Source organism: Hypoxylon fragiforme, assembly GCF_022984875.1.
Source record: "Hypoxylon fragiforme strain CBS 206.31 chromosome Unknown GGS25scaffold_1, whole genome shotgun sequence".
NCBI lineage: Eukaryota > Fungi > Ascomycota > Sordariomycetes > Xylariales > Hypoxylaceae > Hypoxylon > Hypoxylon fragiforme.
In genome coordinates, this window is record NW_026054756.1 from 799,177 (window position 1) to 824,242 (window position 25,066).

General features: G+C 49.9%; 9 protein-coding genes across 9 annotated transcripts; 3 read left to right on the forward strand and 6 right to left on the reverse strand.

Annotated features, from left to right (window-relative positions):
• The first annotated feature begins 20 nt into the window (after positions 1–20).
• On the forward strand, positions 21–2,118 carry GGS25DRAFT_468430 (ubiquinone biosynthesis hydrox). Its single transcript, XM_049259068.1, has 2 exons — positions 21–451; positions 554–2,118. The coding sequence occupies exons 1-2, from the start codon at positions 250–252 to the stop codon at positions 1,879–1,881; spliced, it is 1,530 nt and encodes a 509-aa protein (XP_049121020.1). The 5' UTR covers positions 21–249; the 3' UTR covers positions 1,882–2,118.
• Positions 2,119–2,552: 434 nt separating this feature from the next.
• GGS25DRAFT_10518 (DNA-directed RNA polymerase) lies at positions 2,553–4,077 on the forward strand. Its single transcript, XM_049255999.1, has 2 exons — positions 2,553–2,738; positions 2,805–4,077. The coding sequence occupies exons 1-2, from the start codon at positions 2,679–2,681 to the stop codon at positions 3,888–3,890; spliced, it is 1,146 nt and encodes a 381-aa protein (XP_049121021.1). The 5' UTR covers positions 2,553–2,678; the 3' UTR covers positions 3,891–4,077.
• A 789-nt stretch (positions 4,078–4,866) lies between these two features.
• Positions 4,867–6,402, reverse strand: GGS25DRAFT_516551 (uncharacterized protein; the record flags this gene model as incomplete). The annotated part of the gene is made up of 2 exons (XM_049263216.1): positions 4,867–5,139; positions 5,218–6,402. 2 exons carry the CDS (start codon positions 6,400–6,402, stop codon positions 4,867–4,869), a joined length of 1,458 nt encoding a protein of 485 aa, XP_049121022.1.
• A 312-nt stretch (positions 6,403–6,714) lies between these two features.
• On the forward strand, positions 6,715–9,044 carry GGS25DRAFT_468433 (glycosyltransferase family 57 protein). Its single transcript, XM_049259069.1, has 2 exons — positions 6,715–7,171; positions 7,253–9,044. Exons 1-2 carry the CDS (start codon positions 6,943–6,945, stop codon positions 8,794–8,796), a joined length of 1,773 nt encoding a protein of 590 aa, XP_049121023.1. The 5' UTR covers positions 6,715–6,942; the 3' UTR covers positions 8,797–9,044.
• A 3,855-nt stretch (positions 9,045–12,899) lies between these two features.
• GGS25DRAFT_468436 (SURF4-domain-containing protein) lies at positions 12,900–15,169 on the reverse strand. Its single transcript, XM_049259070.1, has 4 exons — positions 14,447–15,169; positions 14,175–14,287; positions 13,625–14,118; positions 12,900–13,564 (listed from the first exon to the last, which is right to left on the reverse strand). Exons 1-4 carry the CDS (start codon positions 14,605–14,607, stop codon positions 13,427–13,429), a joined length of 906 nt encoding a protein of 301 aa, XP_049121024.1. The 5' UTR covers positions 14,608–15,169; the 3' UTR covers positions 12,900–13,426.
• A 149-nt stretch (positions 15,170–15,318) lies between these two features.
• On the reverse strand, positions 15,319–18,138 carry GGS25DRAFT_468442 (uncharacterized protein). The gene is made up of 3 exons (XM_049259071.1): positions 17,876–18,138; positions 17,674–17,813; positions 15,319–17,374 (listed from the first exon to the last, which is right to left on the reverse strand). Exons 2-3 carry the CDS (start codon positions 17,765–17,767, stop codon positions 16,008–16,010), a joined length of 1,461 nt encoding a protein of 486 aa, XP_049121025.1. The 5' UTR covers positions 17,768–17,813; positions 17,876–18,138; the 3' UTR covers positions 15,319–16,007.
• A 269-nt stretch (positions 18,139–18,407) lies between these two features.
• On the reverse strand, positions 18,408–21,006 carry GGS25DRAFT_10961 (uncharacterized protein). Its single transcript, XM_049256033.1, has 2 exons — positions 18,570–21,006; positions 18,408–18,447 (listed from the first exon to the last, which is right to left on the reverse strand). The coding sequence occupies exon 1, from the start codon at positions 20,673–20,675 to the stop codon at positions 18,648–18,650; it is 2,028 nt and encodes a 675-aa protein (XP_049121026.1). The 5' UTR covers positions 20,676–21,006; the 3' UTR covers positions 18,408–18,447; positions 18,570–18,647.
• Positions 21,007–21,338: 332 nt separating this feature from the next.
• On the reverse strand, positions 21,339–22,118 carry GGS25DRAFT_516556 (uncharacterized protein; the record flags this gene model as incomplete). The annotated part of the gene is made up of 4 exons (XM_049263217.1): positions 21,339–21,474; positions 21,563–21,594; positions 21,653–21,717; positions 21,953–22,118. 4 exons carry the CDS (start codon positions 22,116–22,118, stop codon positions 21,339–21,341), a joined length of 399 nt encoding a protein of 132 aa, XP_049121027.1.
• A 958-nt stretch (positions 22,119–23,076) lies between these two features.
• GGS25DRAFT_516557 (general substrate transporter) lies at positions 23,077–24,931 on the reverse strand (the record flags this gene model as incomplete). The annotated part of the gene is made up of 5 exons (XM_049263218.1): positions 23,077–23,664; positions 23,747–24,189; positions 24,254–24,504; positions 24,563–24,688; positions 24,759–24,931. The coding sequence occupies 5 exons, from the start codon at positions 24,929–24,931 to the stop codon at positions 23,077–23,079; spliced, it is 1,581 nt and encodes a 526-aa protein (XP_049121028.1).
• Between the last annotated feature and the right edge of the window lie 135 nt (positions 24,932–25,066).

Here is a 25,066-nt window from a genome sequence, read left to right on the forward strand (position 1 = left end):
TCAGGAGATTTTATATGGAAGGGAAAACCTCGGCTGATCATGATTCCTAAGCCTTTATATCGGAGCCACCATCCTCTAGCGCCGATCTAAAGCTCCAAGGAAGCTCCAATGGGTACCTAGTACTGTACCTATACCAAGCTCCATAGAATTTGAACGATTAGATTGATTATCTTTCGTGATCATCATCGTCCCACGTAAAACTTAAGGTCTTGTAAAAAGTGAAAGGTGAAAGGCGCATATCCATACCAAATGGATAGTGTCATCCTTTCAGGGCGTCACTTACGACGACCACTTTCCAATTTAATATGTAGGACTTGTAGTCGCAGACTCTTACTCTCACCCCGACTCTCTAGTAGATCCTACGCCAGCGCCGGCCCCCAACAACCGGATATCTACGATGTCGTATGTGTGGGCGGCGGTCCAGCCGGTCTAAGTTTACTTACTGCGCTGCGTAAGCTCTTACCCTCCTTTCTAAAGTCTCACCCTGTACATCCTACCTAGAGACCTATACCTGTCTAGCTTTGCTAATTACTGTGTCATCTCTTGTACGCAGGCTCGAACCCCACCACCGCCAAACTCCGCGTCGCCCTCGTCGAAGCCCAGGACCTGCGCAAAACGCGCGAGTGGAAGCAGCCGCCGGACCGCTTCTCCAACCGCGTCAGCTCGCTCACGCCGGCGTCTGTGCAGTTCCTCGACCGCGTGGGCGCCTGGCAGCACGTGCGCCGCGCCCGCGTCCAGCCCTACCAGGAGATGCAGGTCTGGGACGGCGTCACCGGCGCTCGCATCGGGTTCGAGTGGGCGCTTGGCGCTGTGAAGAAGGAGACGACGATCGCGTACATGACTGAGAACCTCAACCTGACGTCTGGCCTTCTGCGGCGGCTGGACGAGTTGGGGGGCGTGGATGTGTATGATGGTGTGAAGGTGGAGGAGATCACGTTCGGCGAGGAGACGGAGGAGTTGGACTTGCGGGAGTGGCCGGTCGTGCGGCTGGCGGGTGGCAAGCTGCTTACCGCGCGGCTGCTCGTGGGCGCGGACGGTGCAAATAGTCCCGTGCGGACATTTGCCGGGATCGAGAGTAGAGGGTGGGACTACGAACGGCACGGTGTGGTGGCGACGCTCGAGCTGGAAGGGGAGGGCTGGGGCAAGGATGCGATGAAGATTGCCTATCAGAGATTCCTGCCTACGGGACCCGTCGCTATGCTGCCGCTTCCGGGCAACTGCTCCACCCTGGTCTGGTCCACGACGCCTGCTAATGCCGCCCTGCTGAAAAGCCTATCTCCGAAGGACTTTATCGCCCTCGTCAATGCTGCGTTCCGGCTGAACACTGTCGACCTCGACTTCATGCACACGCTGAGCTCCGGTCAAGAAGACGAGTTATCGTGGCGACTGCAGCACACACAGTTCGACCACCGAGCTCTACCGCAGGTCGTCACAGGAGTGCAGGAAGGCAGCATAGCCTCCTTCCCGCTAAAGATGCGGCACACAGATACCTACGTGGGCGAGCGCGTAGCACTAGTCGGCGACGCCGCACACACGATCCACCCCTTAGCTGGCCAGGGCCTGAACCAAGGACAGGGCGACGTCGAGAGCCTCGCCCGCACGCTCGAGTTTGCGGTCTCGCACGGCCAGGATATCGGCGCGAAGACCGCGCTCGAGCCGTACGCGGCTGAGCGGTGGTTACCAAACCATGTGCTCCTCGGCGTCTGCGATAAGCTGCATAAGCTGTACTCGGCGGGCTCGGGCCCGCTGGTCCCGCTGCGCTCGCTGGGGCTTAATGTGGTCAATGCGATGGGCCCGCTCAAGGGGTTTATTATGGATCAGGCGGCGGGGAATGGGATTGATTTGAAGTTGGGGGGGTTGAGGAAGTTGTTTGGACGGTAGCGGGAGGGTTTATTGGCTGGGTAGATAGCTACTGTATTGAAGGACTGCGTAGTATATCCAAGTCCTAGAGTGCTAAAACGCTACGTATCTAGGTAGGGTTGGTATTGCTAAAATGATCGTGAAAGAACGCGAGAGCTTATGCCTACCTACTATGGTCGCAAGAATTACAGGCGCGCGTAAATCAACATATAACATAAGTACTAACCATCTATTAATTGAAATGGGAGTTATCAATAATCAATGATGGGCTGTTTAATCATGAATACAACGACATCAAAAAGCATCATCTTCCTCATGGCGACGCGTCGAGGCGCCGAGCATAACGAAAAAGGATTGAGATCAAAAATTCCGCTCACTACGATCCACGAGGGATAGTAGAAGAGGATCGACTCCGCGCTGTGCAATGCAGGTCTCTCCACTTAAGGACTCTCATTCTTGAGCGAGAGTCCTTCGAACAAGGTAAGTATGAAGAAAAAAAAAGAAGGAAAGAAAAAGTAGAAATGATGGAGGAAGGCCAGGTATTTATACAATTTAGAATTGTGGGGCAGGTCAGTACAATCAGTAATAATCAAAAACATGCCTGTTTGTTGCACAAAGAAAAAAAGCTAGTGGGGTGAATTGGGTGGGGCGTGGGTGTGTACCTAGTACAAAGGTTACTGTAGCAAACAACTGATAAGGACTGATAAGATTAGATAGTAACTTTTTTTCTTTCAGTCGCATTTTCTTACTTTTTTACTTTGGAAAGAAGATCTCTCTCTTTCACCCCACTCAAATATCAAAGTCACAACTCATACACAATGGCACCTTCGTCAGGACGTCGGCAACCGCCTAGTGCGGAAGATATAGAAAACCGTAATGTAAGATTTTATCTTCTTTTGATTGTTATTAATATTTTCTCTGCTTTTAACTAATACTTTGACTAGATCGTAGGCATAAACAAAGAGACAGTCACAGACACCGTTGCAATCAACTATCCTGATAACTTCGCCAACGAAGAGCACCCCTGGGACGCAGAGTCTTTCCGAAAAAGCTTTAGAGTCCAATGGCACGAGAACCGACAATACGATGCCCAGTTCTCCTTAATCGGCGTCGACGCCTCTATAGCCAATGCCTTCCGCCGCATCATGATCGCCGAGATCCCCACCCTCGCCATCGACACCGTCTACATCAACAACAACACCTCTGTAATCCAAGATGAAGTCCTCTCCCACCGCCTCGGTCTTATACCCTTCAGTGGCGGCAAGAAGGGCATCCGCGAGTTTCTGCGCTTCTGGCCCAAGCCCGCCGAAGGGCAAGGCCTCTACGACACCACCTTCGACAACAACACAGTCTGCCTTGGCTTGAAGGTCGTATGCACACACAACAAGAACGCTCCCGCCAGCGCCAAAGACCCACGAGAGTTATATAACCACGCGCACGTCTACGCCAAAGACATCACCTTCGACGCCATCGGCGGCCAGCCCAAGTACTTCTCGGGCGAGGACATCATCCGCCCCTTCCACCCGGACATCCTGATCGCGAAGCTGCGCCCCGGCCAGGAGATCGACCTCGAGATGCACCTGCACAAGGGCTACGGCTGGGACCACGCCAAGTGGTCGCCCGTCGCCACCGCGAGCTACCGACTCATGCCCACCATCACCATCACGCAGCCGATCCTCGGCGACGACGCCAAGAAGTTCGCGGGCTGCTTCATGGACGGCGTGATCGGCCTCGAGCCCGTGACGCGGCAAGAGGCGCGGAGCAAGGAGAGCGGGTATGCAGGACACGAAGGGGAGCTGAAGGCAGTGGTCAAGGACCCGATGCGCGACACGGTCAGCCGCGAGGTGCTGCGCCACCCCGAGTTCGACGGCAAGGTCAAGCTCGGCCGCCGCCGCGACCACTTCATCTTCTCCATCGAGAGCACCGGCCAGTGGGACGCCGATGAGCTCTTCGTCGAGGCCGTCAAGACCTTGAAGAAGAAGTGCCAGGTCCTCAGGCCCCAGGTCACGAATATGGTCTACACGTACTAGGCGAGGGGGGGCTATATGCCAGGTAATGTCAGGTACCTAGGTTGGTGTAGTGCCTGTATACTTAGACTGGACCGGCGCGGTGGGATGGGAATAGGAGGACAAGAGAGGCGGCGGCGGGGGGTGGTAGGAAGAGGAGCAGGGCTACTAACTAGTGATCATCCCCTTTCACTCAGTAAACAGGTGCCCTTTGATTTATTTTCCCTCTGGTTCCTCTTGTTTATACGCAATTATGTACCTACGAGTCTGATGGATGCGGCGTTTATGAGGTGACAGATATAAAGGAATACTGTAACCTAACCTAACCTAAATGTTCTAAGGGGAATGAGTCCCCTATTAAGGAATAGGGGTTATAAGACTAGGTTCTGGAAAAGAAATGAAAATGAAAAAGATACCTAATAAACTTGGAATACTTGATGAGGTTCACGATATAAGTCACGAGGCACAAGGAGCATATGCATGGGTCTCTATGGATAGGAGGTATGGTGAGAGATTGGAGTCCCTGCTAGGTAGCCTCGACATCTTGTCTCAAGAAAGAAGCCTTAGTTAGTCAGGGAAATAAATGTTGTCTAGGTAGGTATAGTATGGTATGGTATAGTTGACGACAGATATCCCCCCCTGAGAAAGTAGTTGTGTGTGTGTGTGTGTAAGTGAGTATATATCAAGCTTCTCTTTTTTCATTATTAGCAGCGGCGCAAAAGAGAATCATCGTGGATCATAGATTAGGTGAGGTGACCTTACCTGTTCAGCTCCAGCACAAACTTTAGTAATATGGCCTGGAACGCATAGTTCATGTGGGATACATGCTAGGTAGAGCGGTATGGTTTCATAGGTAGGTACCTAGTAGCTGGCCCATTTCCAGTGGGACAGACGGGTATCGAGGTATGCGTGCATATTCGTGAGCACGAGTATTCCAAAAAGCTCGAGTCCCCAAAAACAGAATCCAGGTATGTATGGCGTAGTGAAATACCGGAAGGCGCTAATAATACGACCTCGTACCCTCGCTCCGGCTGATATCTGGCGTGTTCGGAAACCCACCGATGGACGTCGCAACCGCCGTCCTCTCGCCATCGTCATCCGAGCTCAACCCCTCGCCCCCAAAATCATCGGAGTGGTCTGGAGGGGCGCGCATCGCCTCGAGCAGCTCCCTACCGAGCTCGGGGATTTGGTATGGCTTGATGCTGTGCATGTCCCTACCCGATGGCAAGGTGGCGAGAAGAGTTCCCGGTGACGGGATGGCCTGGGTGAGCATCTGTTTTGACGAGTGAGTAATTGCTACGAACAAAAAAGGGGCACGTTCGTTTCTCATAAAAATGGATATAAAACTTACGGTGTCATTGACCTTGGTCCACTTCGCATCCAACATCTCAATGACCCTCGTCTCCTCCATCTTTCCCGCGTCCGCGCCCCAATTCGTGCCCCTCTCGACCTTCCGATCCTCCCTCTTCTCCGACCAGTCCTTCTTTATCCGACTAAGACTGAGACCCCCTTTCTTCCCCTCCTTCACCTCGATGCCCAGCTCCTGGAGCCCGCAGCGCAGCCAGCCGAGGGCGTTTCCCGTCTGCCCCGATAGCTCGGCGTCGATGCTGAAGAAGCGGCACGCCTTCGCGCGGCACATCTTCTGGAAGTCCTCGATGTAGCGCAGCAGGCCGTCGTTGAGCTTCGGGGTGCCTGTGCCGCGGCCCTGCTGCGCCTGGCACAGAGACGACGCCTGCGCGGCGTGGTCGGCGGCCGCGAGACAGAGGCGCGCGAAGAGGTGGGCCCGGACCTTGGGGATCTCCGGCGCTTTGTACATCCACTCCCGGTCGTTGTCGTTGCGGTCCTGCGCGATGACGGCGGGGTACGGGTCATCCTTTAGCACGGCGAGCAGGGTTGCTTCAGCGAGTGCGAGGGAGGACATGGCGCGCGCGGTTGACTGAGAGATATCGGCACAGGAGGGGGTGGTGGCAAGACCCTCGGCTCGACGTGCTAGGTAGTCATGTGCCGAGGCGGCATCTAGAAGATGCTTTGTAGCAGTGGTGATCGCCGTTGTGCGCTCCTGCGCGCTGAGAGGCACCCCTGAGGTGACGTAAAGGGGGTGGAGTGAGTAACGAGCAAGCAGGGTATGGGTGTAGCCGACGGTAGAGAGGATGAAGAAGAGTTCATATTCCAAGGACTGTATCTTGACTCTGGCCATCTCCTTCCCCGGGACCGCATGGTCCGATAATGTGGGCCGCCATTCAATAGAAGGGGTCGAGGTCAGGACCACACTGACCTCGTCGCCTGAGACGGCCTTGTTGCTTAGGCCGGCATCCACCGCGAGGAGATACGGGAGATAGCTGTTCAGATTAGATAGCACAGATGGCAGATTTGGTGGCTGAGATGCTGCAGGTAGCCGCTTATGCTTCTTGAGCGAGTCCCTCACAACGCCCCGATGCGTGCTGGCGTTGAGTGTGAGGGAAGGGTGGGACTCGCAGTTGAAGCTTGAGGAGAATGAGAAGGAGGAGGTGGTGGGTAATATGAATGGAAAAGGCATATTGGCTAAATGATATTATGTACGTTTATTTCCAAGGGTATCTAGAAGCAGATTTGAGAAAGAGAAGAACATTTAAGACAATCTCTTGAGACAAAAGGAAGAATGCTTGGCTTCTCAGATGCTGTCATGTATTATCAAAAGAAAGTGTGTTTAAGCAGTTAAACGAGCATATGCTTAAACCGAGCTACTCTTGTAGTTATACCCCAACTAGTTAACTATTTTACATCAGCCACAACCTTAAAGTTGCCCAGGTACAATACCATCTATGTCGTGCCATGCTTGTTAATAGCTTTGTGACACGCAGGCACGCTAAGAACCCTGTCTACTAGTTACTAGTAGTAGTATTAAAACAGCTCTACTACTAGGGTAACACACTAACTAATTAATATCACATTGAGTTTCAAGACACGACAACCTTAACCTTTTTTTTGTCTTTCATTTCTTTTATTTCTTTTAATTTTCCAACTTTCTAGAAATCCCTTCTTATAGATGATTGTAATCGTCCTGAGTTTGCGCCCAACGATTCAACGGTGAACAATCATGAGTTCTGCCTCACCGTCACCCCACAAGCCGCGGCGCAAAGGGAAGAAGACGACACATTTCGATTCTGTCCCCGTCAAACCCGAAGCGCTAATACGAACACCTTCCTTTCCCCTTGCAGCCTTTCTCTGGCCTGCCCGGAGCTCTTTGTCGCAATGGGAGGTTCTTCCTCTTATTCTTATCGTCGTCGGCCTGTTTCGCTGGGCCGCGGGATTATGGGGATATTCAGGTTCGTTATACTGTTTGCTCACGCCTTGGCTTACCTCGATGGTGCTTTCGGAACCGAACTAATATTCTCTCTCAACTTCAGGCTTCCAGAAGCCCCCAATGTTCGGCGACTATGAAGCACAGAGACACTGGATGGAAATAACGACACACCTCCCAATATCACAATGGTATTTTCACGACTTGCAGTGGTGGGGTCTCGATTATCCTCCCTTGACGGCATACCACAGCTGGCTACTCGGCAAGGTCGGGTCTCTCGTTGATCCCGCATGGTTTGCGCTCCATACCTCTCGAGGCCTAGAAGATCAAAATCTCAAGATCTTCATGAGGGCCACCGTCATCGTGTCCGAATACCTCATCTTCATTCCAGCTGCGGTGATATTTGTCAGGAGATACAGCAAGCTCTTCGGCGTGGCTCAGTGGACTGCGTCGGTTGCGCTTGTGGCTATACTCATGCAGCCCGGAACCATTCTTATCGACCACGTTCACTTCCAGTACAACACGGTCATGCTGGGATTTGTTTTAGCGAGCATGTCTAGCATGGTAGCAGGGCGATTCATGTGGGCCTCGATTTTCTTCGTTGCGGCGCTAGGGTTCAAGCAGATGGCATTGTATTATGCGCCAGCTGTGTTTGCCTTTCTATTGGGAAGTTGTACATTTCCGCGCATCAATATTGGACGGCTGATGGGAATCGCGGCCGTCACTTTAGCGTCCTTTGCCGTTCTTGTGCTCCCAATAATGTTGGGCACATTATATGATGTGAGCCGAGGAATCGACTCGCGACCTAACCTTGATGGTCCTCGACCCCCACTCCCTATTTTTGCCTTCGTCGCGGACTTTCTAGATACCAAAGCCTTTTATTATCCGTTACTAGAGCAGGTGGCTCAGATGGTCCACCGAATCTTCCCCTTTGCGCGAGGACTATTTGAGGACAAGGTTGCCAACTTCTGGTGTGCAGCTAATGTGGTGATAAAGCTGCGGAATTACCCAACTGAGCTACTACAGCGAATCTCGCTGCTGGCGACTCTTGCCTCGATTGGGCCACCTTGTGTCATTATATTCTTCCGGCCCCGAAAGGAGCTTTTGCCATATGCATTCAGCGCAACTGCGTGGGGCTTCTTTTTGTTCAGCTACCAAGTTCATGAAAAGAGTGTGCTACTCCCACTTCTCCCCATGACATTACTCCTCGCTGGGAAGCAAGGCCTAGGAAAGGAGACTCGGTCTTGGGTTGGGTTTGCCAATCTTGTTGGAGTATGGACAATGTTTCCGCTATTACAGAGAGTCGGCCTACGAATACCGTATGCTGTACTATCTCTGTTATGGGCGTATCTACTAGGCCTCCCTCCTGTTTCCATCAGCGCCTACTTCGAGGAAGGGCAGAATATCTGGGCTCAGTGGTTGACAGCCATGACCCACGGCGCCTTCTACGTCATGATGGCGGTTTGGCATATATTAGAATTATCCGTTACCCCACCCCCTGAGAAACCCGATCTATGGGTCGTGGCCAACGTGGGCATTGGGGCCGCCGGGTTTGCCCTGTGCTACCTGTGGTGCCTATGGAAGCTAGCCCAGGAGAGCGGACTCTTCCGCAAGAGGCCGCCAGGTTCAAAGAAGCTCAAGGCTACATGAGCTTTGATAAGAGTTAGCGTTTGTGTCACGCCGTTTGTAATATATGAGATAATAACGAATAAAAATTCTAACACATACAACTGCACACTACACACGTAGGTACCCGAGACCTATTATTGGTATCATGTTTTTGCCTGTATGTATGTGTCCATGGGCCTTCTTGGGTATCTATTCATCATTAGGCAGGCTCTACAATGTCTACATAGCAGTGAGTCTGTAGTCGTTTGTACTCAACAACTAACTATCCCCCTCCTGATGTTGGTTGACGTCCTAAAAATGGGGAGATGCATACATACTGCGCATTTCCCGGGACCTTCTCAGGTAGAGACACTTAATCTATGTATCGGCTATGTGCGCTTTCATCCCCACCTACATGTAGGCTTAGACAGGCAATGAAGCTAGCAGCCTGACCCAAGCTTCAGCATATAGACAACGGAGTCCATACGCCATTCTGCTCAAAGAAATCAACAGTGGATGAGCAAGGTACCTACCTAACCTAGCAGGTATTCAAGACAGCGTAGAGTAAGAACCAACACCACGTCAATTAGGCGCATATGTAAATGTCCGCAGGCATCTTGCGTGGTGATGTGTCATGGGCTGTATCAGCCTCCTCCTATGTTCTCCTGTTTGCTCCTACACGTCCACCTGTCTCGAGTGGGTTTTGTGTGTCTCTGGGATGCCGTTTGCTCCGAGTGATCTCCTTTCTACTCATATCTTGTCATGTTATGTAGGTGCTGAGCCCAGGTTCATTGACCTGTTCCAAAGGTGTTCGGTTATATGTACCATCTTTCGCCATACCACTAGTCCTGATACCCCTTTCCCTTCATCTCTTTTCTTGACCATACTCACATCAGATGACACCTCATCAGGCTTTTCTTTCCACCACCCCTATATTATTTCTATTAAATATTCGTCATGTATCCATCCAAAGATAGGAGTTCCTCTGAACTATATTCTATGATCCCCGTCCGTCGCATCATCTCTTAACCTGAAATACCTTTTCGAGATCGATATATATATATATTTTAAGATACTCCACACTTCAACCATCTTCTCTTTTCTTTGTCTTTGGGGCCACTCATGCCAGTCCAACGTAGGTACGTGGCCCTCTGCGTGCATAGCGCACCCGTGACCGACACAAGGGAAACAACAACCTGCCCCAAGGAGAGCATATTATACCTACGGCTCTATTTAATGGCGGAAGCCGGAGACAGCAGAGCGAATCTGTAGGACATACTAGTCACCGCAGAATCCATTCCCGCAGCTCAAGCTCTGCTGCGTATCCCGGTTCCCAAATGATTTTATCTTTTCGAGGGCTTCCATGTGATGTTTCGGCCGATTTTGGTTTGGGGTATATATACAATTCTTCTTCGCATGTCTTTGCTACCTCGCTAATCTCTGCTAGACCCTCCTACCCTCTTATATGCTTTCTTTTGCTTGAGAACTCTTTTGCTGTGATTGATTCGACGCCTCGGACGCAACACTTCGAACTCACAGTAGAGAGCCGAGCCGGCGCCCTGTATCCTCAAAAGCTTCTCCTCGAGCCGATGAAAGTCGGCCGCGACGCGAGGACCATACTACTACGCCCCAACGTGGCGCGGCTCTCGTCGTTGAGGGTTCGGGGTTTCGAGATCCCGCATGCATCGCATCCCACGGTGCTCGTCGCTCTGGATGCCCTTCTCCTTGAATGGTTGATCAGGAAAACTCCCCTCCATTATCGACAATCTTCTTGCCCAGCTTCGTTGACTATCCGAAGAATTTATGCTTCACTCCGTTGCCATTACTACACACCACACACAGATCAGAATCACTATCACATAACATTATATTCCTATTGATGGCAATGTCGATGGAGTATGAGGTCTGAATAATCTATCGTCTGGAGAACTGTCAACATTACAGGAGCAATCTACATCATCTACTCAAGCACCTAACTCCTTTGTCCCATCTACATCCATGATCCTAAGGCGCATGCCTCATGAACACATACATTATACATATATATATACGATATTATTACAACAACCCCCCTTTTCTTTATCTTTATCTTTTTACTACCTACAACCCAACACACGCAGCCTCGCCTACACAGCGAGCACCGCCCGTCTTCGAACATCAGCATAACCAGAAGAAAACGACCTACCTACCTACGGCAACTCATCCGCTACCCGGATGCTACACACATGCCCACCTAACCCAGGCGAGGCGATTGCCATGCTGCCTCCGCTCTACCGTTTCCTTTCTGGCCAATGATCCGTCCTGTGGACGAAGAAGAAGAAGACAGCAACTTCTCTACGTCGCGGGGGGAGTCGGGGGATAGGAATAGGTCGTGCTTCCACGACTCGCAGGCTCGGGCCCTACCGCTGCAGTCTATCCAGAGTACCTACCTACACCTGGATCTCCTTCATCAGTCCCTACGCTGGGGACTGGTTGCGGTTTGTGAAAGCTACAGTTGATCCGCAATCGCGTGTCATCGCGGCACAGCTGCCCTGGTTTCGCGATGGGCTGCGCGGGCTGGTTCGGTCCGTGTCTGCCGGGACGACATACACATGATATCAACAACCTACGCGTTTTTGCGTGCTGCATTGGTAACCATACATAGGTGCAAGGCTTGCTTTTCTTCTTCTTCTGATCTCGTCTGCCGACTTAATGCCTAACACCGAGATAGTCAAAAGGCATATAACTAAACCCACCCCCATCACCCACGATCAGGGGACTCGCTGACGAAGAGGATGACCATGATGATAGCGTGCCTGCACATCCAGAGGAGCCTCGCGCTGCACGCAGTTATGTCCGAACCTTGGTGGATGGCGATCGCAGCCACGACTTTGCCCTGATATCCACCAGTGCCCCAAACCTGGGCACTGCTGCATTATATCATAGATTACGCCACGAAATCCATGAAGTTTATGTTTCGTCCTGCCTGCGCAGCTTCCTCGCGGAGCCTGAACGCAATGCCTGGCGGGCTAATAACCACCTGTACATACTCAAAAGACAACACAGGAGCTATCAAGTGGGCCAACGACAGCGCGATCAACAAGAAAAAAAAAAAAAAACAGACACGTCAGGATCCGGTACTTCCACAGCAGGCACAGGAGATTAGAGACGGAAACATAGCAGTCAGGCACGTCGAAAGTGACGACAACCAAGCGGATGGCTTTCACCAAGCCACTGAAGGGAGAGAGACCCATACCCCAAGTTTTGCGAGTTGCTTGGATTTAGACGGTTTCTGAAGGCAGGTGTGATACCAAAGGTGCAGTGATGATGGTGTATTAGTTGGAACTACTGTCTAAAACCTATCTTGGCTACCATCCATCATCTTATACTGGTCGTTCCTTTGTCCATGGCATGCCTGCCTTCAGGCCCAAAGGGGGATGCGTCGTGAGTATTCCACTTGCCTCCAAGGCCCTTTGGTGCCCACAGTTTCTATTTTTTTTTGGGGGGGGGGGGGCTTCGGATGTCATCACGACCAAGGAGGGCGCGTGAGCATGAACGATGGCCTTTTACCTAGGTCTATTGGATTGATCGGGAGACATGCGCTTCAGGATCACAGATATTAGATACAAACCTTGCAGAGCGAAGAAGTTGGGTATTTAGGCCGGTGGATGATGTAAGTAGACTGATCTTGCATCGTAGATGCTTCTCCATACCTACCTAGATTAGGTAGGTAGACGATGGATTATTCAGACCTCATATTCCATTGATACATAGTTATTGCTCTCACCTACGTAGGCATGTATGTGTCTGTCTACATTACGAAAACAACCAAACGTCACTACGCCCGAAAACAAATCCTGAGTTCTGAAGGAGAACATATGTATATCCAATTACCTACCTACCCATTCATTCCAAGCCAACACCCTGCTAATTATTATCATATCATTGTTATTATTGTGTTTTATTTTTCAAAAAGGGGTAAAAGGTGGACCTAGGCGAATCCCTACACGATTACTACACTAGATAGCCTATGTACCTACCTACCAAGCAACTTGAAGATCATATCCCTTACGAGTCCCAAGCAAAATAAAGGGGGAGGGGGAGACAAGGATAGCTTTGATCGGTGACCCCACGGTTCGGTTCTTCTACACCTCAGCCTTACCTACCCTAGCATAAGATATACAGACAGACAGGCAACTTCTAGACTCGAAAATAGATACCTAGGTAGATAGATACCCACATGTGCAGGTATTCACGAAGTAAACATATTCAAGTAACATCAGAACATCAGATTAGTGGTTCAAGCGTACACATTACAAATAACGTATGACATGTCATGCATGCGAGCCAATAATCCTAGCATCCATCTCATTTAAATCGAATAAACTTTCATTTTTTAACCTCCCTTTGTGTGCTTTTGTTTTTTCTTGAATCCGGAAACCTCTTGGGAGGTAGATAGCTAGCAAAAGGTCGCAACCAGTTCAGCTCATCTTTCCGGCTTGAAACAAAAACAAAAACTACTTCATATAATCTCGCTCTACGCCCGTTACGCCATAGAATGCGTTGCCCTAGTCGGCATCGGCACATGGTGCAATACAGCTTACAGCCTACTTCCCTAGGTAGGCTCATGCGATCGCGATGCTTTAGTGCCATTGGGGAGTAGAGTTCCGCGGCCCGGTTAAGCCGGGATCGTCTAGTAGACCTTCTTCTTCTCGTCGATACTGAACTGGCCGGGGCCGCTGTTGACGAGCAGGAGAAGACCGCCGACGATAGATAGGATCTGGAAGAAATCGTACTTGGCGAAATCCTTGTGGGGGTGGTGTTCGTGGAGCTATGGAGAAACTTAGCAGTCTGCGTATTACGAGTCCGGCTGATTTTTGGGCCAACTTACCGTCCAAAAGTTGTTCACGAGAACATTGAAAACGCTAAGAATCACCACCAGGAGAGTAGCGCTGAACTTGGCCTTGAATCCAACGACGACCATGATGCAGGCAATGAGACCAAGCACAGACACCGAGATTCTCCAAACAGACCACTCTCCGCTGAAGACGAATCCAATGAACAAAAAGATCAGGAGGATACGACCAGCGAGCTGGAAGTACATCTTTCGGTCCTTCTCGTCGAGCTGGGGTAGGCCGGCGAAAGCCTTCGTCTTTCTAACCCAAGAGTCCGATAGGACCATAATAAGGCCACCAACGACAGACAGGTTTCGGAGAAAGAAGTTGAGGTCAAAGATAAGGCCGTAACCAAGAGCCTGCGTAACGACGACGAATACAAGACCGCCAACGGCAAAATCGGAATGCTTTCGGATAATGACAAGTGTGGAACAGGCGATCATGGTAACCACGTTTAGGATAAGGAACAGATGTGTTAGACCGTTAGGAACTGATAGGTTCCTCGTTAGTTTAGATGGCTTGAGTGACGGTTAGAATAGAACGTACTATGCCTGTACGAATTCAGGTACACCAGTTGATCGTTCCATTGCGTGAGAATTCTGAGCGCGTCTTCGAGGAATGTAACAACAATGAGGAAGCGCCCAATAGCTGGTAGATATCTATAGGGGAAATATGTGTCAGCTAGGCTTCAAAGTAGTTGTGTTGTTGTTATGTATGTGGTAAGCGACTATCTAGGTACCAAAACAGGTAGGACCAATACATAGAAGCCGTCGTAGCAAGGGCAAAAAAGGGGGCAATTGTTGTGATTGTTGACATACGGTTTAACGGGCTCGCTGATGGTATCCAACATATCCTCAATCTTGCTCGTCTGTTCCCTAATCGCGTCTAGGGGACTCGGATCGGCCACTTCATTCTTAGGGCCGCCAAAAGGGTTGGGACCACCGAGGTGGTAGCCGGCTGTACCTCTGATCTGGGCCATTGTGCTTATATGGCAGGTTTATGTATAGCCCAGGCCAGCTGTTTTGCGCAATGTAGCGAGGTGGAAGTGATTGTTATTTCTCAGTCGAGCGATAATCGAAAAGGTCGAGTCCCGGAGAGGGCGGGCAAAGGGAGAGGGGGAAAAGTCGAGATAGAATGTCGGGGGTTTGGGGGATTTATATTTAGTACTACTAGTAACAGGTAGTAATAGGTAGTAATAGAGACAAGGTCAAGGTCGAGGATTTAATTTTAGAGTTGGTGGAGAATAAGGTAAGGAAAAAGAAGAAAGGAGTAATGAGGAAGTGATGGGAAAGAGCAAGAGAGCAAAAAAGAGTCGGCGATCAATTCAAAAGATTGATAAAATATATTTACCCTTCACTCTTTCCGGATTTATCGGTTATCGTATGTGAAGAAGTGAGGTTTTGAATGTTGTCAAGTGCTAGAAAAACCGTGTCCTCAATTGAACAATGATGCAAACCCAAAACTCCTAAAAACTTCCGACATGCCAAATCTGGTACTATGTATAAAAAGTGACTGGGTACTAACTACTAGTACTAGTACATACTGGGGGTTAGCTAAGCTAACTAACACCATTATGGCATGGTTCCGATGCACAGGCCATTACCCATCTCATCCATGTCCCGACATCCCCTAGTAAAAATAGTAAGAAAGAAAGAACATTTGAACTTTGAAGCTGGAACTTGATGATTCACTTTCTTTGTGTGTTGAATTACATTGAAACAAGTATAATACATCTACCTTTTCACCAGTCATTTGTATTGACACTACAAGAGTATATACGTACAGTATAAATCTATCAAGCCAAAAATATTGTTTGTTGTCATTGATACTATTAGGATTATAACAGACTTAATCTGACATGTACACTATTCACGGTATCAACGCTGACTGGTATGAGTGATGCTAAATATAACCACATAGGCAGCGGTCGGGATACGAGTGGAATAGGTAAGGTAAGGTTTAACCTTCTGGGTACTAGATAGCCTAGACTAGACAGGTACGGGTACTGGATTTCAATGCCGAGATATACCTACCCTAGGTAGTAGCTAACAGCCCTGGAGCTTTGAACCTTTCCCACTATAACTACATACCTACCTAACTACTACTATGTAGTACACTTTCCATCTCGCCGCCGTTGCGCCTTGAATGCCGACATCTCATGCCAACATCAACGTGTCGCCAATCAGCCATCCTTAATAACGGAGTGAAGTGTTCTCGCCCTACCTAAACGTCTCCTTAAGCCTATGCCTTGCCTTAACACCTCTAAGGTTAGGTATCTCAGTACGTGTTCTAATTATACCAGTACATATCAACAAATCGCATCACTCCGGCCAAGCACCGTAAGCCATCATCATCACCTGACATCACCATCATCGAAGCTCAAGGTATAACGAGCCCATCAATCGCCGCCTTCGCAATCGCCACAATCTTCTCACACCTACTCGTAGTATCCTGCTGCCCTCCACCACACCTCTGTCCCCCCTTCCTCTTCGCTATAGCATTTAGATACGCATGTCGCATACGCACACGAATCTCCATCTGCCTCACCACATCCTTGAGCCCTAGCACCAGCGGCGGTACGGCAGACGAAGTGCCAAAGTGGTCGCAATAGGGTTGTCCTGCAGCTCCTCTTTCTTCGCCACCCCTGATGCCGCAGCCAGAAGACAAAGTCGTCATCCCGTACACGTCTGAGCGGAGCATGGCCCGCACCGTGAGCCGCCACATCGCCGGCTCCATCTCGCGATGATTCAGGGGCTCCGTGTTCTTACACCTGCCGCCATCTCTAACCATGAGCCCGCCGAACCCATCGAGGCTAAATACCAACCTTCTCCTCTCCACCGTCGCCCGCCTTGCCGCCTCGTCCGCCGCGACTAACATCTGCTCGTACGCGTGCGCGATGCTCGGGATCAGCGTCGCCAGCAGCATCAGGTTCTGGAACCCGCGTATCTCGTCCGCCGCCGCCGCTTCCGAGTGCACGTCTTCGTCTCCTGGTAGGTCGTCTAGCTTGGAGAAGCACGCCGGGCAGTACACGACGTCGTACGCGACCCTTGTCGCCCGGCGCGCGTGCGCCATAGCTTTCGCCACGTCCGCATCATTCTCCCCCGTCGGCATGTTCTGCATCGCCTCGAGCGCCAGACACAGCGCCGCTGTATGCGCTGCGCAGCGTTCCTTCGTCGACATCGGTACCGGTAAACTACTACTGCTGCTTCTTGCGCTTCTCTCTCCCCTGCTTTCGAGCGTCGTCGTGTTGGGTGAATGCGAATGAGACGATAAGTCTGCGCTCGGCGGCGGCTGCTCCTCAAAGCCCGGGAAGAAACAGGTTGGGTCGATGTGCGACTGTTGCGCCAGCGACGGTAAGTGTTCCGTGGAGGACGCGCCGCCGTCGAAGGCGATATCCCCGAGTCCGTCGACCGTGTTGTACAAACCCCACGGGAAATCCGTCTCAGCTGACCCGCTTTCGCCCATCACGCCGTAATTTCCATTTCCTCCTTCCCCCATCAACAGGCTAATAGCAGCCAAGTCGAGCTCTTCCGTATCCGGTGGCCTTTCCAGCATCGTATTCTTGCTCACCGTCGTCGTATCCTCGTCATCGTAGTGGTAGTGAGTTGTTGCTCCTTCTTCCTCTCTCACTCGTTTCTTCCGAGGCCGGCCCATGGGCTTCTGCGCAGAATAGATACACGCGATCCCTTCGCGCTGGCAGCGCGAGCAGCCGTTCGGCTCTTTGGTGCACGCTAGCTTGCGGATGCCTGTGCATTGGTGATTAGGGTTATTATTATTTTCCCAGTGATTACAAGTGTTTGGGTAGGTGTGTAGGTAAGAGTGTAGATAGATGTATAGGCGAGTGGGTAGGTAGGTAAGTAAGTAAGTAAGTGATTAAGCCCCGGATCGCATATCATAGGTAGGTATCATACCACATACACATGCTCAAACACACTCACTCAAACATCCCCGTGGTAGATGGATATGGTATACAGGTTACCTACTAGGTAGGCATATGTATATGTATATGTGTAGTCAGGTACGTGTGTAATGGGTCGTCACATACGGCATTCATCACAGGCTCGATGCTTCGTAGTCGTAGCAGCAGACCCCACATCCTGGCCGCCTGTGGCCCCCGCCATTACTCTCGTCGTTGCCATCTTTTTTTTCTTTTTTTTTTTTGCCTTTGGCTTCGCCTGTTGCTAGCTTTTTTTTCGGCTCAGCTCAGATCAGATCAGAGTCGGGGAGGTTATATATAAGCTAGGTACCTAGTTATAAAGACCTCGTTTTAATAAATAAGCGCCGGGGCGATAGAAGTACGGAAGTTGGTTGGTTAATAAAAATTTTTTTTACCTAGGTAGGTAGTTACTAAACAACTTTGAAGTCTGATATATAATTTTGTTTTGCAAAAGTTGAGAGTTGAGGATAACGAAGGTATGTAGGTATGTATGTATACGTAAATAGATTCGTAAGCAGGAAACCTGCCTATCCGCAAGAAGTGGGCTGAACGGTACTTGCATAATAACTAGTTACGTAGTATGCTAAGGTTAGGTTAGTATATCGAGGGCTGCCTATTATAGTCGGTTTCTTGGGTCAGCTCAGCCCCTGTTTGTTAGGCTGTCAGCTGAGGAGATCTGCGTTCAATATAATAAAGAGCTCATAATAAAAGTCATGCCAATATGATGTTGGCCTCCGTGTATAGGAAAGACAGATAGCTTTACGAAGTGTAGCAAAAGATTCAGTACATAGCTGCATACGATAGGAATATATCAACGTCAAAACCTGAGCATCAACATCCTCCAGAAAAAAAAAAGGAGGTAAAAGGGAAGAAGGAGAAAACCTAACGCCGTCCAAGATGAGTAGAATTAGCTATGCTAGTCATAACTAATGGTGATACTTGAACCTTTCCCTCAAGCACACAAGCCCCAAGAGTCACAACTACGATAAGCCAAAAGTACCTACAAGGTAGAGAAGCCATCTATAATCCAGACCCTTACAATCCCGTATGCATTACAACCTCCCAGGTTCCACACGCGCCTCTCACGCGCGCTTGCCAGTTGCGTTTTCTTGTCCCGTCTCGCCCACCGACTTCAGATCAGCCAAGAATCGTCGGATCCTTAACCCGGTTTTCTCTCGTATCCACGCATCATACGTGTTATCCGCTGCTGCGTGTATAGCTACTTGAAGCCCCTTGATAACATCTCGGTCGTTGATGTTTGCATCGTCGTAGTTAAAGAATACATCCAAATCACCCATAACCTTCTCAGCCGGGGACATTTGAGGCGTCTTGGGCAGTGTCTTTTCTTTCGGAGGGTTAGGTATCGGATCCCTTTTGACCAAAATATGAGCAGCCCGAGTATGCTTAAGCGGAGGTGGAGGCGGTGGCGGTGAGGACTTGAGCCTTTGTTTCGGCCTGGGAGATTTGACTGGCGGCATCCTCCGGTTTACAAATATAACCTCTTCAGTTGGCTGGGGTCGACGTGGAAGAGCAGCCTCTGCATATTGTTGGCTGGAACGGCGTACTTCTTCGTCCTGCTCCTTTTGATTCGTCTTCTCTGTCAAGGTCGGGGGGCGACTACATAAACGGGCCGTCTTGTCCGCTTCTTGTTCCATCCTTTCAAGCTGATAAGAAACCTCGTTTAATGCTCTTTCTAATGATGAGCGTCGGCTAAGAGCATACCGAGCAGTGTATGGTAATGACGGAACCGTTGATGGAGTATTTTGTGATGACGTCCCACGAGGATGTTCATTCTCTATGGTCGTATGTATTGATGCATCCCTTTGATTCGGTCGCGGGTATATCTGAACTTTCGACTGATCTAAGTAGTAGTAGCTTGGCAATGACTCTTTCTCTTCCTCAATGGTTTCGGGACGCAATTGGCGAACCATAGATGTATCTCGTTTACGCAGCCCGGTCTGAACTGTCGGTTGCTTAGCCTCAGGCCCTGAACCCCGTGGTGGAATTGTTGCTCCTGAGCAAGGTTTACGATCACTTTGCTTGATCTCGGCAGATGAAGATGCGGCAACTGGGGGCCTTTTGGGAGTAACAAAACTGGGAGGTGGTCTTATTGGGTTCCGGGGCCGTAAAACAGGTGGACTGATCTCAGGTACCTGAGACGGTCGGACTCGAGGAGTGCGGGAGTGACGAAGACCAGTTATTTTTTGCGAATCATTATTCTTGGGCCGACTTTGAGTGCGATTATCCCTCCTCGCCTGCCATGCCTGCTGTGACATAATTCGACTACTACGGGGTTCTGTAGCTGGCGATTTCTTCCTCCTCAGCCACGGGAAGATCCCTCTCTTCCCCTTGGATGTTGACTTCTTCTTTGACTTCGATTGGGATCTCGGTAGTTCCTCCACGAGATTCTTGTCTGTGGTAAACTCAATAAATGTTCCAGAGCTTGAGCACGACCGATTATCAACAATATCGCCTTGCCCATCAAATTCATTATGCATTTGCATCGGCACCATTCGACCTTGCTCTGCAGATGTTACTGCAAGGCCAGCAGCTTGAAACTCGTCCTGATATGGTACCAATGGCTGAACAGTATGATACGATACCTTAGATTCCGATTCAGTGGGTGTCATAACTGGAAGCTTACTAGCTACTCCAGCAACATCCGCATACTTTTCCAGTTGCCTCGTGAATTTATTCAAGGCTTTGCGCTGGCTCGGGGTGCGAGATGGTATATCTGACTCTAAAGGATGGTGTACTGCGGTATCTTCTGGTATGATCAAAGAAGACAGTCGTCGTTGTTGGCCGAGCGATCTATTGATCGCATCCCAAACGACAGGATCTGCAAGACCAAACCGCTTTTCTCGGTTATACTCTCGATTTTGCCCCGCGATGTTCAACCCTTTTTGTCGCCGACCCCTATCTGTCTGGCAGGCATGGCTACCTATTGGATTTGGGAGTGGTCCATTATCAATAAATTCCATAGGAGTACCATTCTCATACGGGTGTCTATTATCGGCGATGTCAATCGTCTCGGGTTTGGTGTCGGGGATTTGGGACTGCCGTAAGGTCCCCCAAAATGGATGATCTTCTGTAAACTCGGAAACTTGCATAAGAGAATATGGCCTACTGCCGTGGCAAGATCCTTCATTTCCTCTTGACGGAAGGCGCCTGCTAACATGGATGCCATTTTTGGAACGGCTTATTCGGCGTTGTTGTTGTCGCTGCCGCTGCCGCTGCCGTTCTACAATCAGGGGCTCTGGCAACGCAGTGCGAAAGACTTCCTCGGCAGCTCGTTGTGAAAGCTGCTTATACGAAGTCGTAGATATGGGATACGTGATTTTCGGTCGACGATTTGGACTCCCCTTCTAGGGAAAACTGAGTTTAGGCATCGTCTGGTTTCCAAAAGGATTCCCAAAAATCCAGAGGAAAAAAAGTTATGCTGTGGAAAAGCTGTAGGTACTGGTTGGTAGAATGCTGAACTGGTAGATTTCTAAATGCCGACATGTAAGTAGGCTTGGGGTCTTTCCCAACATCGTCCTTGGTTATAAAATCAAAGCTGGGTAGTTTAGTTGGTCGCCATTTCTCTAGACTAGGAAATCTAGAATGAGAGCTAGAAGTTGGTTTGGCTTTTACTCATTTTACATCATAGAGCAGTTTCCTTTTCCTTAAATCATGGCTGATGGCTGATGGCTGATGAAAGACGTAGCTGCGACTGCTACTTATATAGGCTTTAGATATATGGGTAGTTAGGTTGATCGTGCTATAATTGACAATCACTGATCTGGTATTTGTATATCTTTAATATCAGGCGATGAATATATATCAAGCTGGCGTCGTCCCTTGCGTAGTAAGAACTCGATGGCAGCAAAATCTCTTTTATCGAAGTTGATGCTCTTATGAAACTCATATCTGGGTTGGTGATATGTTAGAATTAGTTCATTGGCACTGATGATATGTTTCATGGCAGTGAAAGTCTAAAAGACCATTGATCACCTACCGAATAAACTTTTCAAAATGTGGCCGCGTCGCCTATCGTCACTGGTCAGCTTCAACGATTAAAGAGCAAAGGTGAGGGAACACAACGAACCGGCGGCTTTTTACGGCTTTCGCGGAGACAGCTCCGATAAAAGGACAAGACATCTTTCTGTAAGCCTGACAAACGCATTTTTGCTGTGTGTATTTACTAGAACTCAGGGTTGAATGACCTAGGTACAGCAGCTATTGGTAAGAGTAAATGAAGAGAAAGATTAAAAGTGCCGAGGTCTCAATTCAATTGAGTTTTTAACTTGTATAAGAATATAAATACCTCGGTTGATTCATACATACGGCTTTATACATAGTCCCGCCTTCTTGAAGTAATGCCACAACTATGTATTAAATCACCTACTCCCACGCCACGCCCTCAGCCCTTGCACCGCAACCCATCCCGCAACTACCACCGTCACCAAGATGCGCAGCTCCCGCACCGCCGCCGCCGTCGACGGGTCCAGGCGGATCGTGTGCACATGGTTGATGGCGCCTCCATGCTGCGCAGCGAGCGAGAAGGATTCCATTGCTTTATAATTTCTCCGTTCCTCCCTCCCCTTTCTTTCCCCTTCTCCCCTTGATAACTTTGACCTCAGCTTTAGGTAGAAGTCGTGACTTGAGTGCAGGTTGGACTTATACGCATCCACATATAAGTTGTTATGTAGGTACCTAACCTAGGTAACTAAGTAGGGAAGGTAAGGGTTGAAGCGAATTGAACAGAATAGCAGCCGTGGAAAATGTAATGAAAAGCCCTCTTGATGGATGTGGATTCCGAGGCCGACTTGAAATGTCCGTTGGATTAATCGCTAATTATTGAGCATGAAGTGATCGCTTGATGGTTGCAAAGGAGAGAGAGTTCAGCTCCAGGGCTAGCTGAAAAAAAAAACCGGCCAATTGCCACACCGTACGAGAATTTGTGGGTTCATCTCTTACCTCCTATTCCCCCCTATCTTAACATGCCATGGAAGATTCCAATGCACACCACTCATAAGTAGAGTTAAGGAGAGTTTCTTTTCGTATCAATGGCTTGAACACCCAGCCCCTTATGTGCTAGGTATCCACGCAGGTAAGAAACAATAATACAATGATAGCGTTATTGCATTTCAGCTTCCTATTTTGAAACCAACACACCCAACGCCATACGAGCCGTCAGATGTCTGCTTGTGTACCTAACTATATAGTAGACCCCATATGCCCATCATAAATTCCCCCCCCCCCCAAAACCAGTCCCTAATGACCAGAGAGGAGAGCGACATGCATGCATGCAAAAAAAAAAAAACAATTCCGTGTAAGAGAGGGTATTGAGCATGCAGGTAGCGCGTCTCGCGATGACGATGGCAACAACAATAGTAGTAACAACAGTAGGTAAAAGTAACAATCATCAAATCAAGGACCTGAAACATTCGCTGGAAAATGTAAAGGAGCTACCTCCACACACATATATATATAGGTACCTATATATATACCCACTCTTCATTCCCTCCCCTACGCCTTATGCGCAACATCGTGCGTCTCAATCGCGACCTCCTTCTCGACCTGCTCGAAATTGAGGTGCGCGACCGCCGCCTCATCGCCATCAATGACCTTGGCCAGCTCCTCCAGCGTCGGCCCCTTCGTCTCGACATACATGAAGTAGACGAACGCGAGCTCGCAGAAGATCCAGCACGTGTAGATGAGGTACAGCTTCCAGGAGTGGTCCTCGCCGAAGGCCTCGAAGGCGACCGGGTTGGCGTACACGTTGAGGCACAGCGCCGCCTGCACCATGATGTTCAGGATCATGAGCCCCTTCGCCCGCAGCTTGTACGGCAGGATCTCGATCGCGTAGCCGATCAGTAAGCCGGACCACGAGATCGAGTAGAAGAAGCCGAATAGCCAGATGAAGAACACCATCGCGTAGTTGGCCCCTGGGGAGCGGTGCTCCCCGTAGAGGCCCGAGCACAGCGTCCAGAAGACGAATACGCCGAACATGCCCGCCGTGGACGTCAGGAACATCGGCCGTCGGCCCCAGCGGTCGACGAGCGTGGCCATGGAGACAGAGACGATAAGGGCTAATATATTCTGGCCTCCTGAAAGCTAATAGTAAAATATACAAGTTAGATACTTGAAAAAGGGGGACAGCTCGGGGAGTGTGATGTGGGGGCCGGAGGAAACTTACACCGAACTTGGAGTTAGAGTCCTTTACACCAGCCTGGTCATACAGCGTGCTGGAGAAGTTGGAAATGATGGCGTTTCCAGACCACTGCGAGAAGAGACCGAGGGACAGGAGGACAGCCAACCGGTACCGGTTTCCCTTCGTCTTGAAGAAGTCGATGTAGCTGCTGTTAGTCTTGGTTTCCATCTCGAGCCGGATGGTCTCCTTGATCTCGCGGTACTCGAACTGGACGGTCGGGTGCTGGTCGTTGCCGTTGGCGTGGTACTTGGCGAGCATCTTGAGCGCCTTGTCGTGCTTGTCCTGGGCCATGAGGAATCGGGGCGACTCGGGCACCCACCAGATGAAGATGATCTGGATGACGGACGGTAGGGCTTGGAGTATGGCGGGGATACGCCATGACCAGTCATTTTGGATGTAGTTCGTCCCGAAGGAAAGCCATGTAACGACTACCACGCAGTTAGCCTTTTCTTCTTCTTCAGTTGCAGATTTCTGCATGTTAAAAGGACATACTAATAGCGCCGGCATTCCACAGGGAGTTGTATACAGCCGTGACTCGGCCACGGTGTTGGGGGTGAGCAATTTCAGCGAGTAACATGGGAGAAGCGACCTGGGCCAAGCTGTTTCCAAATCCCATCATAACCCGGCCGCCCATGAAGGAATTGATATTTTGCGCAACACCTTGGATGATGGCACCAACGATCATGATAACGCAGCCAACAATGATTGGCAATTTCCGGCCAAAGTTATCGGCCAACATGGGACTGTTGGTGTGTGTGTTAGTCCTATACCTCATAACCGTTTGCCCAATTAGACACTTACACCAGAGGAATTGATGCAATGCTACCAATCTGGTAGAGAGCTGCGAGTAAGCCGAGCTGAGAACCCTGAGGGTTGTTGAAGAAGGCTCTCCATGTGTCGAACACCTGCACCGAATTGAAGAACATGCTGTAGCGTCCACCCGTTAGCATACCTAATCCATCTCATCGTAGAAAAAAGCGCTGAATCTCGCTCATACCCATCGTAACCAGTGGTAGCCGAAGCGACGCAGAGCACAAGGCAGCAAGCATATAGCTTTCGTAGACCGGGATCCCTCTTCCAATCGACCTTTTCGAAGCTTGGTGCCTCCTCTTGCGCATGCACGATATCCTCCTTGTGAGGCGTCTTGTTTGTGATATTACCGATCGCCATTGTGACAATGTCTCGCAACTATAGACTACACGAGTATTGGTAACGGTGCCTATATCGGGGTGCTAGACCTAGAGAGAGACGTATCGGTCCTCCGGTAAGGTCTACTGAGTAGTAGCCTGGTCGCTGAGGTCAGGA